General features: G+C 35.8%; 1 protein-coding gene across 1 annotated transcript in view; it reads right to left on the bottom strand.

The window, feature by feature from the left end:
• Positions 1-1,438: 1,438 nt before the first annotated feature.
• LOC150096480 (uncharacterized) overlaps positions 1,439-15,089 on the bottom strand; it is a 245,833-nt gene continuing 232,182 nt past the window's right edge. The window contains exon 7 of the mRNA XM_090407867.1: positions 1,439-1,643. Coding sequence (XP_090263993.1) covers positions 1,490-1,643 — 154 coding nt within the window. The 3' untranslated portion in view covers positions 1,439-1,489. The remainder of the gene's footprint in view (positions 1,644-15,089) is intronic.

The raw sequence follows: 15,089 nt of genomic DNA, 5'->3' as shown, positions 1-15,089 counted from the left end.
CTACTCTACAACTCTCCGTCCCCATCACTCAATCCACCAACTAAAGTGAACTGCACTAACGCCACCTACGGCTCACCACCATCACTAGTATTTTCACAGACAATCATAAACATTCATGCCCATTCGAACCCGCAGCCTTTTGATTGGACAGCAGATACGCTAACCACTCGGCTCTAGTTATTTTGTTGTATGAATTATCTAGATCACCAAAACTTTAGTACAGATCCTTATCATATTCCCATGATTTCTCAACTATGTGTCATAATGATGTTAATAATGACTAGTTCATGTCCTGAGCAAAAATCCAGCAGGTACTTACCATTATTATTAGCCTTGCCCTTTACTCCAAAATGTTCCTGTATGCCTGGTAGGATTCATTTCCTACTCTGCTGTTTATATCTCAAATGCAACAAATTCTTCATATGTGAGAATTACAACCATAATTCTCCCTCCTGAAAAAAAATTCTATTATCAGTATAACATTCCCTTAATTCTACCTAGACTACTTCTTAGGGTAATGACAGACATCAAGAAGGGTAAATGTTATACCTTAAGCTTAAAAAAACCATCCTTAATTTTTTTTCAGAAAAAAAAAATTAAGGATGTTTGTTGAAAAATAATATTCCTGAAAAATTGGTAGAGGATATCATCCTTACAAAGGCTTCCATACATGAAGGGGAGGCAGGACCACAAAGGGTGCCAAAATAAGTGCTCCTGATGCTGGATTTTATGTGTCACTATATTGCCAAATGCTGCTAGCTATTATGATTGTGAAGTGCGTGCGTGTTGCTCTACAGTTTATAGCCATCATTCGGATTAACAACTGGCTTGTGTGAGCAGGCTCCAGCACAACACAACAACAAAGGTCTTTCAGAAAATGTAGCTTGCACACTGATTTGCACAGAGCTAAAAATGCCACTTTTTAACATGTGTCAAAGAGGAGTTTCTTCCATCATTTGCTGGATTTTGCAAATCTGTTTTTTTTTTTTTTTTCAGCGCACAGGTTATAGGAAAAGATTATATCCATTTTGGAAAAATGAGCATTTCAAATCATGCTGCTAGTGCCACATAGGTGTTAAAGTAAAAAGAATGGAAGAGCAAATTCTACAAAGTCCTTAATTACATGCTTGTAAGTTTTGGGAGACTTCTTCAGAATTAACATGAAACTAAAAACAAAGACTTAATTCTCAATTAGTGATTAACTACTGCCAAAGCACACATGCAGAATCAGAAAGTGATAATGTTTAGAAGGAAGATAGCTATAATCCAAGTGATAATTGCACTGTATTTACCTTCGATTTGCAGCAATACTGTCAGTTTATTTTGTAACAGTGCTCCAAAGATGCAGATTGTTACAAATTGCAAAATATAAATAGAAGGTCCTATTGAATAAAGCATATTTTCTACCTATGTGGATTATAACTTAATACTAACAAAATGGATCATAAAACATTTTAATTTCAGAAATTCAATACTAACATTAATTCTGCTATATTGTATTAATATGAGTTACATTCTCAAGATCATGATGAGAAAATACATCTGCTATATCTTGTATTGCATAGTAAGTACTTGCAACACCTCCAGCTGTTCCAACAATGACGACTTCTGTCATGATTATTCCTTCCATTAAAGTTACTGTCCTTAAAAAAAATAATAAAAAGGTACTGCAAATCAACAAGATTATATTCATAAAGTTCTACACTATGCATTTTAGACTATTAAATCATTTCATTGTATATACTATATTCTTGGGACCTCTTTCCCTTTAGAATGAAACATCTTGTTATATGCAAATCCCACCAACAAAAGGCAGAAGCCTATAGTATCAGCAGCACAGATGAACTTAGATAATCCTGAAACCCTGCCCTAGATACTAAGCACAAATTTTTCAAGCTATCACCCTAAAGCAGGATGAAATTCATCTGCCACTAAAGGCATTCAAAAACATCCATACCCATGGTGAGATTTGAACCCACAGCCCATTGGTTGGAGCTAGGAGTTGCAAGTTTACAGAATTTTTTTAATTATTACCGGTAATACGGTAAATTTTCAAAACATTACTGGTTTACCGGTACTTTTTTAAATTTTGACTTCAAATGCAAAAAATTTAATAAAAACATCGTGCTAACAAATTTTGTATAAAAAAGGTCTAAAATAAAACAAAAATGAAACAAATAATTGAATAACATAAGCAAAGTGGATAATTAGATCCAGCATTATTTCAAAGCCGAATGTAGAAACCATGAAAGTTTCATAAAGTAAGTTGACTAGAGCTTACAGGAATACACTCCCAAGCATTCATGCCTTAGTGTGGACTACTTAAAAGACATAGGTGCCACCCAAGCGTCTATATATATATATATATATATATATATATATATATATATATATATATATATTCACCTTTTATTAGTCAATTTTGATAAGGTTTCACTGGCCTGACAGCTGTTTCGAACTAGTTGGTTCTCTTCAGAGACCAGGCAGAAACCTTAAGAGAGCAAAATATTTTATTTATTAAACACTTATAAGACTACACATTATTTTTCTTATTGTTTTTTTTTAAGAGCATAAAAAATATGCTCTTAAAAAAAAACAGTATTTAAACTATCATTCTCCAGTGGTGATCTAATCTTGATGCAGTAATGACTTGCATTTGAAAAGGATCTCTCTGCTTCAATACTTGTGGGGCAAACTGTAATTAACACATCAAAAGTTGTCTAAAATTTTTCCTTTAATATTCTGCTCTCCAGATATATCATTTCTTTTCTTACTAGTTCCATTATTCTTTTTATTATGAGTTATATATATTTGTTCATTATTAGATTGCATCTTTTGTTTAATAAACAAATTCAATTTTTCCTTTATTGTTAATTCTTTACCGGAAAATTCTGATCTGGAAGTTACAGCCCAGCACTAGCAAAACTGAAGTTTTATGACAGTACTGAATTTGTATCATTAACATCAGTTATTGTTTTGCCTTTTTGTATAACGTTTTCCTTGGTATGTATACGTTTGAGCAATTTGAGAATTGCATTTGTTATAGCAGTTCAATTAAAATCCTGTTATTAAAAATTCTGTGATTGTCACCAATATTTAATTTTTTAAGATTATGTAAATATTGTAAAACATCAGAACAAATGGTACGTCTTTCTTTCATTCACAAGATTACTTCCTCTTTTAGAGCATTACTCAAGAAAGCGTTTTGTTTACTTAGTTCATCCAGCATGAATTCTAATGTTATGTCACTAACAAAGATTTATATATATATGTTTTTTTTTACATTATGTTTCTACAGCTACTTTTATGAGCTGTAGAGCTGATACTATTTGGGAGAGTAATTCATATGTTTTTTTTTACATTATGTTTCTACAGCTACTTTTATGAGCTGTAGAGCTGATACTATTTGGGAGAGTAATTCAAGTTCACTTTCTTCAAAACTAATATTTGAATGTATATCAGTAAGGCTCTTTCTTACAGAATTTTTAATTTTAGGAACATGGCCAATGAACTGCTTTAATTGTTTTTAACCACTGCTTGCATATACCTGCATCTTTCTTTTGTACCAGCAAAATAATGCCACGGTTAATTTTTATCCATTACTAAAATAATAACAATATACAAATATTTAAATAATAGTATAATACTAATAATATGAACTTGACTATTCTGCAAAATATTAAAAAGAGATCCACAATTTTCACTTTTTTGAAAAAAGAATGCCTAAGCTTTAACTCACGTTTTACATTCAATGAAATGTAATGATTATACTGAGTCATTACTACTGACTCAGTAGTATAGACTTTAATATCTCTTTACTCTCTTAAGGAGAGATGGTAAGTTCTGCCTCCAAATTGCATCCTAATGCCCGATTGGTCTAATCAGAAACTTGCTGCATGTGCACTGAAAATTGCAGAAAAGAGACAGAAGATCTCTCTCTCACACACACACACCACAGAAAAAGACTGTTGACACGCTTGTACCAATTTCGTTATAAAAATCTGCAAAATGACAACTGACATATATCACTTAGGTTACGTAAAAAGAAAATAAAATTAAATGTTCACATAATATATTTATTAAATTCACAGTTTCTTCATAAAAACACAATTCATAATTGAATGTCATAACTAATTAATGATTTGTCTTGCATTTGAATCATTACTTGAAAAGGAAAAATTGAAATATTTTTTCTATGTACGAATTTCACTTACAATGGATTTTTTGGAACGTAACCTCATTGTAAGCCATAAGGATAAAAATTTAAAAGATAAATTATATAAACTACTTTAATGGTTTAAGTTAAAACATTTGACTTCGGTGTCTTTAACATATAAATATACATGAAAGTGTATACAAATAAATATTTGGCTTTGCAAAAACTATTTCATATCTACCTATTTTTACTGGTAAAAAATAGCAAATTACCGATATATTTACCAATGCATTTTTTTAGCTGTTTATGAAATAAACAGCTAGTAAACTGATTTACCATAATGCAATCCCTAGTTGGAGCAGATATGCTAACTGCTTGTACAATAGATATGTGTATCACTGTCATCATACATGGTTTATACTGCATCAGGTAAACAGATATATCCCTAGTGTCAATTGTACAACTTTAAACTTCCAATAGAATGTGGAAACGAACTTAGACTTCGAAGCGCTATAATCATAGGATGCTATATCAGCATATTGTTCATAACATTGGTAAAAGAGTGCCTCAACTAAGATCAGCTGTAGGCAACATGGCCATTCGATGATCAGCTGGCATTTAAGACCAAGAAAGGTACATAAATCTCACCAGTCAAATGTGGAAACATTTATTCAGAAGTTCAAAAAGAGTATAGGGGTTTGGTTAACAGTAGAACACTATTCCAACATCATAGCTGCATATGAATCAGACATAAACCATGGAAATCAGCCAGATAGAGTATCAGTGAATTAGACAACATTGTTTATAGCCCATAGAGCATTTTAAGTCAATGCTATGGAGCAAATAAATCATGATTCTCCCCCCCCTTCTTAATCGGATGGTAAGTATAGGTGGAATGTGTGGAGCACTGTGTCCACTGCATCATTTCCTATAGTAAGTTTAGTGGCAGAGTTGTAATGTTTGGAGTTGCTGGTTGTAGTGTATGGAAGTATGAACACTTCTTGGTTCCTTAGAAAGCACATACAGGCCAGTGCATCCACCCAATGAGATGCTTCCTCAAACCATCACACTACCTCCACCACAAGTGTCTCTTTTGCAGATATTAGAAGAATGAAAATGTGTCCCGGGTTCTTTTCAGATCAGAGCATGTCTTGTATCTCTTTGTAAAGAGAACCAGGGATGCATTTTCATCCCTCTAATATCTGTGAAAGGGACACTTGTGGTAGAGGTAGTGTGATGGTTTGAGGAAGCATCTCGTTGGGTGGATACACTGACTTGTATATACTTAGTAGCAGAACTGTGAATGCTGCAACTTGTAGAGAAGAGGACCCCTATGTTCATCCATATGCAGGTGTGATAGGGGAGACATTTATCCTACAAGATAATAATGCTCATTCTCATCAAGCAAAGCTCATGGACCAGTATCTTTAATTAGAGACCATTGTACATGTGGACTGGCCAGCCAGGTCTCCTGACCTTAATCCTAATGAGCATGTTGCTGCTCTCAACTCCCCCACCCCCAAACATTGAGGGACTTAGAAGAGTTTTCCAGGAGGAATGGTTGTTATTACCAACTGATCTCCTGGACATCATTGCAAGCACTATATTGCTGTGAGGGGTTACCACATTCCTTACCAAAGCACTTTCACAATCTCATTTTGACCTCTTGTTTTTGATGATGGTCTAATTAAACTATTCGGTTACAAGTTTTATGGGCATTTCTTTTGCATCTCTCATACTGCTTTTCACTGAATTACATAACAGTTCATCACATGGTTTTTGAGGTAATGTGTTTTTCCTTTTTGATCCTTAATTTATGGAAACCAGTGTAGAGACAACATAGGACAAGAGTTCTGGAACATAACTTTTGCATACAGCTGGAGATGCAAAAATGTCTTTCTGACAAAGGCCACAGAAGGCATGTAGTGCACTATTTTTGGTATGGTAGGAAGTGATTTGCTGTTGAGAGCAGCACTAATACCTAAACTTTCTTTAGGTGTTTCAGCAGTGTCATCAGGTGAGAAGGAGATGGGAGCACTCATGAATTACACCTAGTGGTTGACCTTTACAAGAGCCAAATGCGCATCCAAACTGCCATTTGTACAAAATAATTTTGTGTATGTGTGTTGGCATGTTTTGAGTGGAGACTGCAAATAAGGCTGAAGTTCTTATGCACCATACACAACTTCATAGAGTTGTGTATGGTGGAACAATATCAAGGAAGCAGAAGGTTACAAGTGGAGTTCCACAGGGCTCAGTACTGGGACCTGTATTGTTCAACCTTTATATCAATGATATTGTCAATGGTTTGCAAGGGGACATGCATTTGTTTGCAGATGATGTGAAGCTGGGAAGGGTTATCAGTAATAATGAAGATGTGGCAGCCCTGCAGGAGGATCTGAATAAACTAGATAGATGGGCAAATGAATGGGGGTATCAGTTTAATGCAGCAAAATGTAAGGTCTTGAGGTTTGGGAAACATCGATGGGATGCCGCATACTCTATGGGAGGAGTTATACTGGAGGAAGTAGGGGAGACAAGAGATCTGGGGTTGATGATTGATAGAAACCTGAAATTCAGGGAGCATATTGCAAAGGTGGTGAGGGCAACTGAGAGGATTGCTGCAATATTGAGAAGAATGCTGACCTGCAGAGATAAAAGAGAGTTATCATTCCGTTGTATAAGACCCTGATCAGACCACACTTAGACTATTGTTCTCAGATTTGGTCCCCAGGATTTGAAGGGGTTAAATTGACTGTGGAAAGGGTACAGAGGCGGATAACAAAGATGGTTTCAGGACTGTACAATATGAGTTATGAGTATCAACTGAGGGAATGTGGACTGCATAGTTTGGTGGATAGAAGAAGGAGAGGCGATATTTTTGAGACTTTTAAACTGTTGAGAGGCAGTTACATGGTAGACATTGGAGAGTTCTTTCACTTGGTGGAATGGTGGGAAGGAGCGATGACAAGGGGCAATTCCTGTAAGTTACGAAAGAAGGATGTGCACAAGAGGCTGAGGAGTGGTTTCTTTGCGTGGAGGGTGGTGAACTTGGAATGCATTGCCTGAGAGAGTGGTTGGAGTGGGAACGGTCAATGGGTTCAAGGAGTGGTATGATAAACTTTGTGTTTCCTAAAAACGACCTCCACAATGAGTCTTTTGACTCCATGGAGGCCTGGATGATGATGATAATAATAATAATTTAATTAATAACCAAGTGAAAAAAGTTTCAACAATCTGTTACAAGATCCACACACTAATTTGTAATACTGGTGTTCTTTTAAGGCAAATTTAACTGTTCTAACTGCTACATATCAAAGTGAAAATATTTTTCTGCATTACATGAAACTCATTATGATCAGAAAATAAAGTATTAAATCTTAAATGATGCAATGCATCTTATTTTCCTATTAAGATGAAAGTTGGTAAAGAAAGGTTCCCACCTCACTCTAGCAATTTTGATACTGGATTGCAAGAGTTCAGTTATAGATCTATTAATGCAAAATTATATTAATATTGCAATGACTATTACAAAAATATCATGTATCATGACAAGAAAAGAAAAGCAACAAAAAAAAAGGTTCCCTTCTATCCATATCAGTTATAAGCAAGGATGTTTCATTATCAACCAAATAAATTCACGAAAGATAAAAAAAAAAGTGCATAAAGTGAACACCACAAGAAACACCTAGAATTTTAATAATTTACAATAATAAATGTTGAAAAAGGATTAAAATTCAGATAACTCAAACAAAATATATTCTACCATTTATCTGATCATAGAAAAAGCAATTTGTCAATCAGATACGTGATTTCTGATAACGGAAGGTACAATTATGTGGTGAATCAGAATGCTGTTGACATGATTACGGTATTACAAATTGCTATTATAATTTGCAAAGTACCAAATTATTTACCTTTTTATCTTAAAAAAAAATAAAATATGATGCCCAGACTTTCTGGGTATGATAATTAATGGCATAAAAACAAGATGCATCACTTCTGATGGTTATAGTATTGTTTGCTTTTTGTAAGAATATTAATGAAAATAAAGCAATTTTTTCTCTACTCAATCCAGTGCAACACAACAAAAAAAGCTTTTCACATTTATCTCTAGTAAATAAACAGTTCTAACAGGCCTCCTGGTAAGATAACATTACCAGTGTCGAGTGAATTAATAAATTCCAAATAAGTCACTTTAATCGTGCACTGTACATGAGCTGTTGTTATCAGGAAATGAAACAATTCCTTAAACAACTGATATGCTTGACTACTCTCAACAAATTTGAAGAAATTATTTCGAGTCAGCAATTGTTTTACAATGATGTTGACTGAAATCATCTGGATCCAATTGGGTTAACGTTCCTTACAGCATATTTTTGAGGAATCAGAACACAAAGATTATTATGCAAATTAAGTAAAATAAGACACGACAGTTAAAACAAGCCAAGTTCCTCAAGAAATCTACTATGCACATCTTTATACGGAATCAAAGATTTTTTTCCTCTTCTGTTTGAATTATGGCTAGACAATGCTAATTCCATTAACAGTGGAACTTATATTCCAATTTACACTACAGACACTAAACCTTAAGCCAGACTGTGCTGCAACACCCACTCAATTTATGTACATTATTTTTTCAAATGGCTAATTTTTAGGACAAATACTTTTAAGTAATTTAGACCTAACTGCTTAATAAGCAGAACCATTGGGAAGCAGACCACTGGGCATTTCTTACTGAGATATTAAGGACACTATGAACCGAGAAAGTTTGTGAACCTATATCCTACTTCTTGAAGAACTTATTGAAAAAATAACTTTCTAAGGAAGCCCTGACTTGAGTTCTGACACTTACAAGCCAGGTCTTTCTTACAAAAAGTACACACACACACACACAAAAAAAAAAGAAATCCAACAATTGATACCTCAAATTAAATCAGGAAAATCCCTTCGGGAAGATGGAATAAATATAGAACTTATTAAATACACTGGCATGATATTCATCAAACATATGGCAGCAAAGAAAAACATTGGAATATGGCCATTATCATTACATAAATAGTTTTTAGTAGTTAAATGGTTATTTGCATTGTTTATCATTCCCACAGGTATAATGTAATAGTTGCTGCTATTGCATCAGAATTTTTTATGCTATACGTTACACTAGTTTTCACATTTTCTTGCTGAGATTGCTATGGCTAGTTACATGCAATTGACACCTCACAGAAAAAATGTAATTCAAGCTTTGAGTAGAGAAGACTATTCTCATGCAATAGCTAAAAGGGTGTCCTATAGTCAATTTACTATGCTATGGCTGCTGTCAAAAGTGAAGGAAACCAGCTCTGCTGAAAGGGACAGCAAGAAAGCCACTCTCTGCACCATGCCAAGATCGAGTTCTAAAGTGGCTCTGCCTCAAAAATCGCTGTGCATCGTTTGGAGAACTGAAACGGGATTGAGAAGAACAGACAGGAATTGTGGCAAGTACTGTAACTGTCAAGAGAAGACTCATTCGACAGGGACTCATAGCTAGGCACCATAAAAAGAAGTCCTTGCTAATCAAAAAATGAGATTGGCTTGGTTAAATTAGTGCAAAGAGCATGCCAAATGGATCCCTGATCAGTGGAAAAAAAAGTAATTTTTTCTGACGAGAAAAAGGTTAAACTTTTTTTCTGATTTCTGATTGTTTTCCCCTGACTGTCTGGTGTCAACAGTCAGATAACCTAGGACTGCATGCCATATCATGGTGTTGATCACTTGCATTTCACAAAAGGCTTAGTGAATGCACAAATTTACCAGAAAATTTTAGAATTGCTGCCTACTATCAGAGACCACTTTACCGTAACGATAAACTGCATCTTTCAGGATGACTCTCCCCCTTATCGTAGGGCTAAAAGTGCAAGTAATGCTATTATAACCCAAATATACCATATGAATTGAGTTTAGTACTTAAAAAAAGCTTTAGTTTTTGTTACAGGTTAATAAGTGGCTCAATGAACACTCGATTCAGTGACTACCTTGGCCAGAAACAGCCCAGGTCTCAACCCCCATTGAGAATTTGTGGTACCAAATGGAGACTGAAATACAAAGAAGAAGCCAAAAACACTTCAGAAGCTCCAAGAAGCCATTATAAGAGTATGGAACCATGAATTAACAGTTGCATCCATCAGGAATTGATGTTGTCAATGGCAAGCTGTAATAAATGCAAGAAGAGGACCTATGAAGTACTAAACAATAAAAAGCGAATTTTTAGCTTTGAATGTTAGTAAAACTGTGTAGTTGAACTAAATTTTGAGACCAGTATTTTTTTTTCCAATGAAAATATCACTGTCCACTCCATTTTAAAATATTTGCAAGTTTGTTGTATTAATTTCTTAATTATATCACATCTTATATACTAAAAAGAGCTAAATATTAATTAAAAATAAAAATGCTATATTACTTTCCTCATTATTTGTAACATTTATTGTGTTATTATCCCTTTTCAAATAGGCATTCAAATTTAATTACCAAAAAAATATGCTTACAGCAGCTGATGGGGGTTTCTATGAACATGAGTGTGTATAAACATAGAGGAGAAATAAATAAATATTAAAAAAATAATAATTCTTAGAAACTCAAATCACGTAGAACAAAAAAGGGCGATTGACCTTTTACATTCAAAATTCTAGTGGTCAACAGCATTTGTAGACTACTGGAAAGTTTTTGAAGTAATGAAGTATAAACTACAGATCATACTCAAGACATGAAGCATTCCAGATCAGCTGCCCACAGTTAACATATCAAAAACAGTTGTAAGAACCAATTCGGAACTTAACTGTAGGGTTTTTTTTTTTAAATAATGAACCCTGTGGTGAGATCATAATTAAAAGAAACACACGTATTAACCACAGTGAAAATTATTTACTTGGAAATATTTCATCCTAAGTATCTTAGGACATCATCAGTACAGTAGTTTAAACAATAACAGGAATAACATACAGTTAGGGTGCATGATTACAATAGAATCTCATTAAACGTGTGTAACGTGTTACAGAAGTAAAAAAAGTCCAAAGTAAGACAATTTGCATGAGCATGGAATCTCATAAACGCCAGGCAACATCAAAGGTGAGAGTTTGTCCTTAGGAGAAGGTAACATGTTGTAAATTTGGTTGATAGGTTTGTAAGTAGTGGCAAAATTGTATTTCTTCATAATTTTAGAAAGACGCTCGGAGATACCTTTGACGTAAGGTATGGGAATCCTATGGACTTCTTGTCTTGTTTGATGTGTGGAAAAGTGACTGATGATTTTTTTGAGTTGTTTTAGGATTATAACCATTTAGGATAACTGTATTTTTGATTATTTCTAATTCTTGGTTTAGAGATTCTTCAGAGGAGCAGAATTTGTGTGCTCAGGAAACTAGTGATTTAATAATGCCAGATTTCTAAGATGGATGATGAGCAGAAGAATTGTGAATGTAGGCTTGCGAAAGACAGACGTAATGATAGAACCATCTTCTTTTCTTTGAATGTGTAAATCCAAAAAGGAGATACCCTGTGGAGATTCTTTTTCTAAAGTAAAGTTGATGCGATGATGAAGAAGGTTAATTTTATCTAGAAACAGTTGTAATTCATGTTCGGAATGATCCCAGACTGCAAATACGTCGTCGACATATCTTAACCAAATTTTTGGTTTGGGTTCAAAAGTGAATATTTTTTCTTCAAGGTGTTCTAGAAACAAGTTTGCTAGGTTTGGTGATAAAGGAGATCCCATTGCTGTTCCTTCTTCTTGCTTGTAAATTTGACCTTTCCAGGTGAAGTAACCTGATGCAACAACAAACTTGAACGATTCAACTATATCAGATGGAAATTTTTTGAGTTAGTAATTCTATTATTTCTTTATGGGGAATTATTATTATTATTATTATTGTTCCGGGAAACTCCAAGGAGTCGACAGACTCATCGAGGGAGGCCCTAACATCATGTCTGGAACAACTATTCAACATTCACACAGTATCTATCATATCTTGCTTGAACTCATTCACGGTCGTAGCACCCACAACAGACTCTGGAAGCTTATTCCACTCATTCACCACTCTCCAAGTAAAAACCTAGCTCTAACACCCTTGTCAACCACGCTCTTGCCCAGCTTCCATGCATGGCCCCTAGTCCTCCCACCACCAGTCATATTTTCAAAAATATCTTCTGGATCAATCTTATAAAAACCCTTCAGTAATTTGAATGTCTCAATCATATCATCCCTCATTCGCCTATCGTCCAATTCCTGCAACCCACAAATTCTCAACCTATTCTCATAAGGTTCATTCCACAGACCTGTTAACATCTTGGTCACTCGTCTCTGGACCCTCTCCACTTCCTCCCCATCACAAAGAAACCCTAGTGCCCATAACTGGACACAGAAGTCCAGATGGGGTCTTATCAAGGCTCGATACAGAGGAACAACAACTTGTTTGTCTCTGCATGTTAAAGTATTTTTCATAAGCCAAGTGATTTGGTGAGCTGTTTTAGTCACTTTTGCAATGTGCCCCCTAAACTTCAACTCCCTATCCACCAGCACTCCCAAATCCCTGGCCTCATCAATCTCCTGGAGTACGGTTCCACCAATGCGATATACTGCTGCTGTTCTTTTCACCCCAAAGTGCATAACCTTACACTTTGCCACATTAAATTGACATCCATTTTTCCTAGCCCAGTCCTCCAAACTATCCAAATCATTCTGTAAAATTTTGACATCCTGTGCACTCACAATTGCTCTACCCAATTTTGCATCATCAGCAAACAAGTGAACACTTCCTCTCAAATCCTTTCCAATATCATTGATGAACAAATTGAAAAGCAGTGGTCCAAGAACAGAGCCCTGCAGCACTCCACTAGTCACAAGACGTCTTTTTGACTCCACTCCTGAATAAACCACTCTCTGGTATCTCTCCTTCAACCACCCTCCTATCCATCTTACCAACCCTATATCTATCCCCATCTGCTCGAGTTTACTGATTAGGGTTCCATGTGGTATCCTGTCAAAGGCCTTGGCAAGGTTCAGTAGTAACACTGTAAACCCATTACCCCTATCCAGTTCAGCCGTCACTGTGTTATAAAACGTGAGCAAGTTACTGAGGCATGATCTACCCTTCACAAAACCATGTTGTCCCCCATACAATAACCCATTTTCATCTATCCAATCCTGTATTCTTTTCTTGACTAATTTCTCTAAGACCTTGACAATGATTCCTGATATGCTAATCGGTCGGTAATTTACAACAGCAGTCTTGGAACCACCTTTATGCAGTGGAACTATTTTCCCCTCCTTCCACCTGCTCGGGACTAACCCAGACCCGAGACTCAAATTAAACAAAATGGTCAAGGGTACTGACAATTCTTTAGCTGCTTCTCGTACTACACGAGCTGGTATACCATCCAATCCCACAGATGTATTGACATTGAGGTTATGCAATAGACTACTCACCTCCACTTCATTAACCACAATTCCCGTATAATCTACTGGTTTATTCGTTTCTGCAATGTCACCACCTGGATGATATATTCTTGCAAAGTGCTCACTCAGTAACTCAGCTATCTCAACTGATTCAGTTACCTCCCTACCATCGGCATTCTTTAAAATCATTCTGCCATGTACATTTTTCCTTTTACTTGCTACATATCTAAAAAACTGTTTAGGATTCTCTTTAGCCTGCATGGCCAATGTTCTTTCGTAATCCTTTTTTGCTTTTCTTACCACACTCATCACCCTTCTGGCCTGCGCTTTATACCATTCATGTGCCTGCCGGTCACCTTTCTCCTTAAATTCCCTCCATAGTTGTTTCTTTTTTTGCAGCTCAAGCTTAATGGTGTTATTCATCCATTTAACCCCTACTTGATTTATTATTCGGACTCTAGGTATACAGTCAGCCATTGCTTCATGCAAGCACTTCTTAACTACCTCCCATGCACTATCAACTTCTAGTCCTTGCAGTTGTACATGCCATGGCACTGAGCCAATCAAACTCCTAAGCTTGTCATACTTTCCAGCCCGATAATTCCACATGTACCCTGTCTTAATTGAAAATTCTACATCTTTAGCCAACTCCCAAGTCAAGACCCTATGATCACTCTCACCGATTGGTGGCAATGTGGTCATATTTGTTACAGCCAAATCCTCAGATGTAATTACTAGGTCAAGCACTCTCTGACCACTAGTATTTTCCATTACATGCTGTCGCAGATAGTTATCCCTTAATAACTGCATAAAATCCAGTTCCTTCCTTCCGTGTGTCCTCTCCTCACTCCAATCAATGCGACCATAGTTGAAATCTCCCATAATAATCACCCTCCTTCCACCCATTTCTTCTATTTTCTTGTGCATACTGTCACCACCATCTTTTCCATCACCTGGTCTATAGCAGCACCCAATTGTATATTTAGTTCTGCTAGCCACAATCTCACACCAAATGGCCTCAAATGTGCTCTTTTCTCTATCCTGCAATTCAACTTCTATTCTCCTTGGCTGTAGCTCATTAGCTATCATCAACAATACTCCTCCCCCCATTTTATTCTCTCTGTCATTCCTGAACACACTATACCCATCACATTCAATCCCACTAGCTATATCATCTACAGTCAGCCATGTTTCACTAATATCAATAACCTGTTGTCTGGAAGTGCCAACCATGGCCAAAAACTCTTCCTTCTTGTTCCTAATACTCCTAGTATTAGTGTACATGAATTTAAGACCCCCATTAGCCCCAACCCTACCTTGATGCCTTATATTAACTATCCCACTCTGGTTTGTTGTCCTTATTTGCTCTAGCATATTATATTCATTCTTACATTCAACTGCCTCCCTAAGGACTGTATATTTACTCCCCCCTTTAACAAATCTAGTTTCCCTGAATTTGCACATCCACTACATTCAGCAACACTTTCTCAAGTCTTCTTACAC

The sequence above is a fragment of the Typopeltis vanoorti genome, chromosome 18 (assembly GCF_054136105.1).
Source record: "Typopeltis vanoorti isolate ZY-2024b chromosome 18, IOZ_Tvanoo_1.0, whole genome shotgun sequence".
Classification (NCBI taxonomy): Eukaryota; Metazoa; Arthropoda; class Arachnida; order Uropygi; family Thelyphonidae; genus Typopeltis; species Typopeltis vanoorti.
Note: the sequence above shows the minus strand (reverse complement) of the source record. Positions and strands in the feature narration are given on the sequence as shown.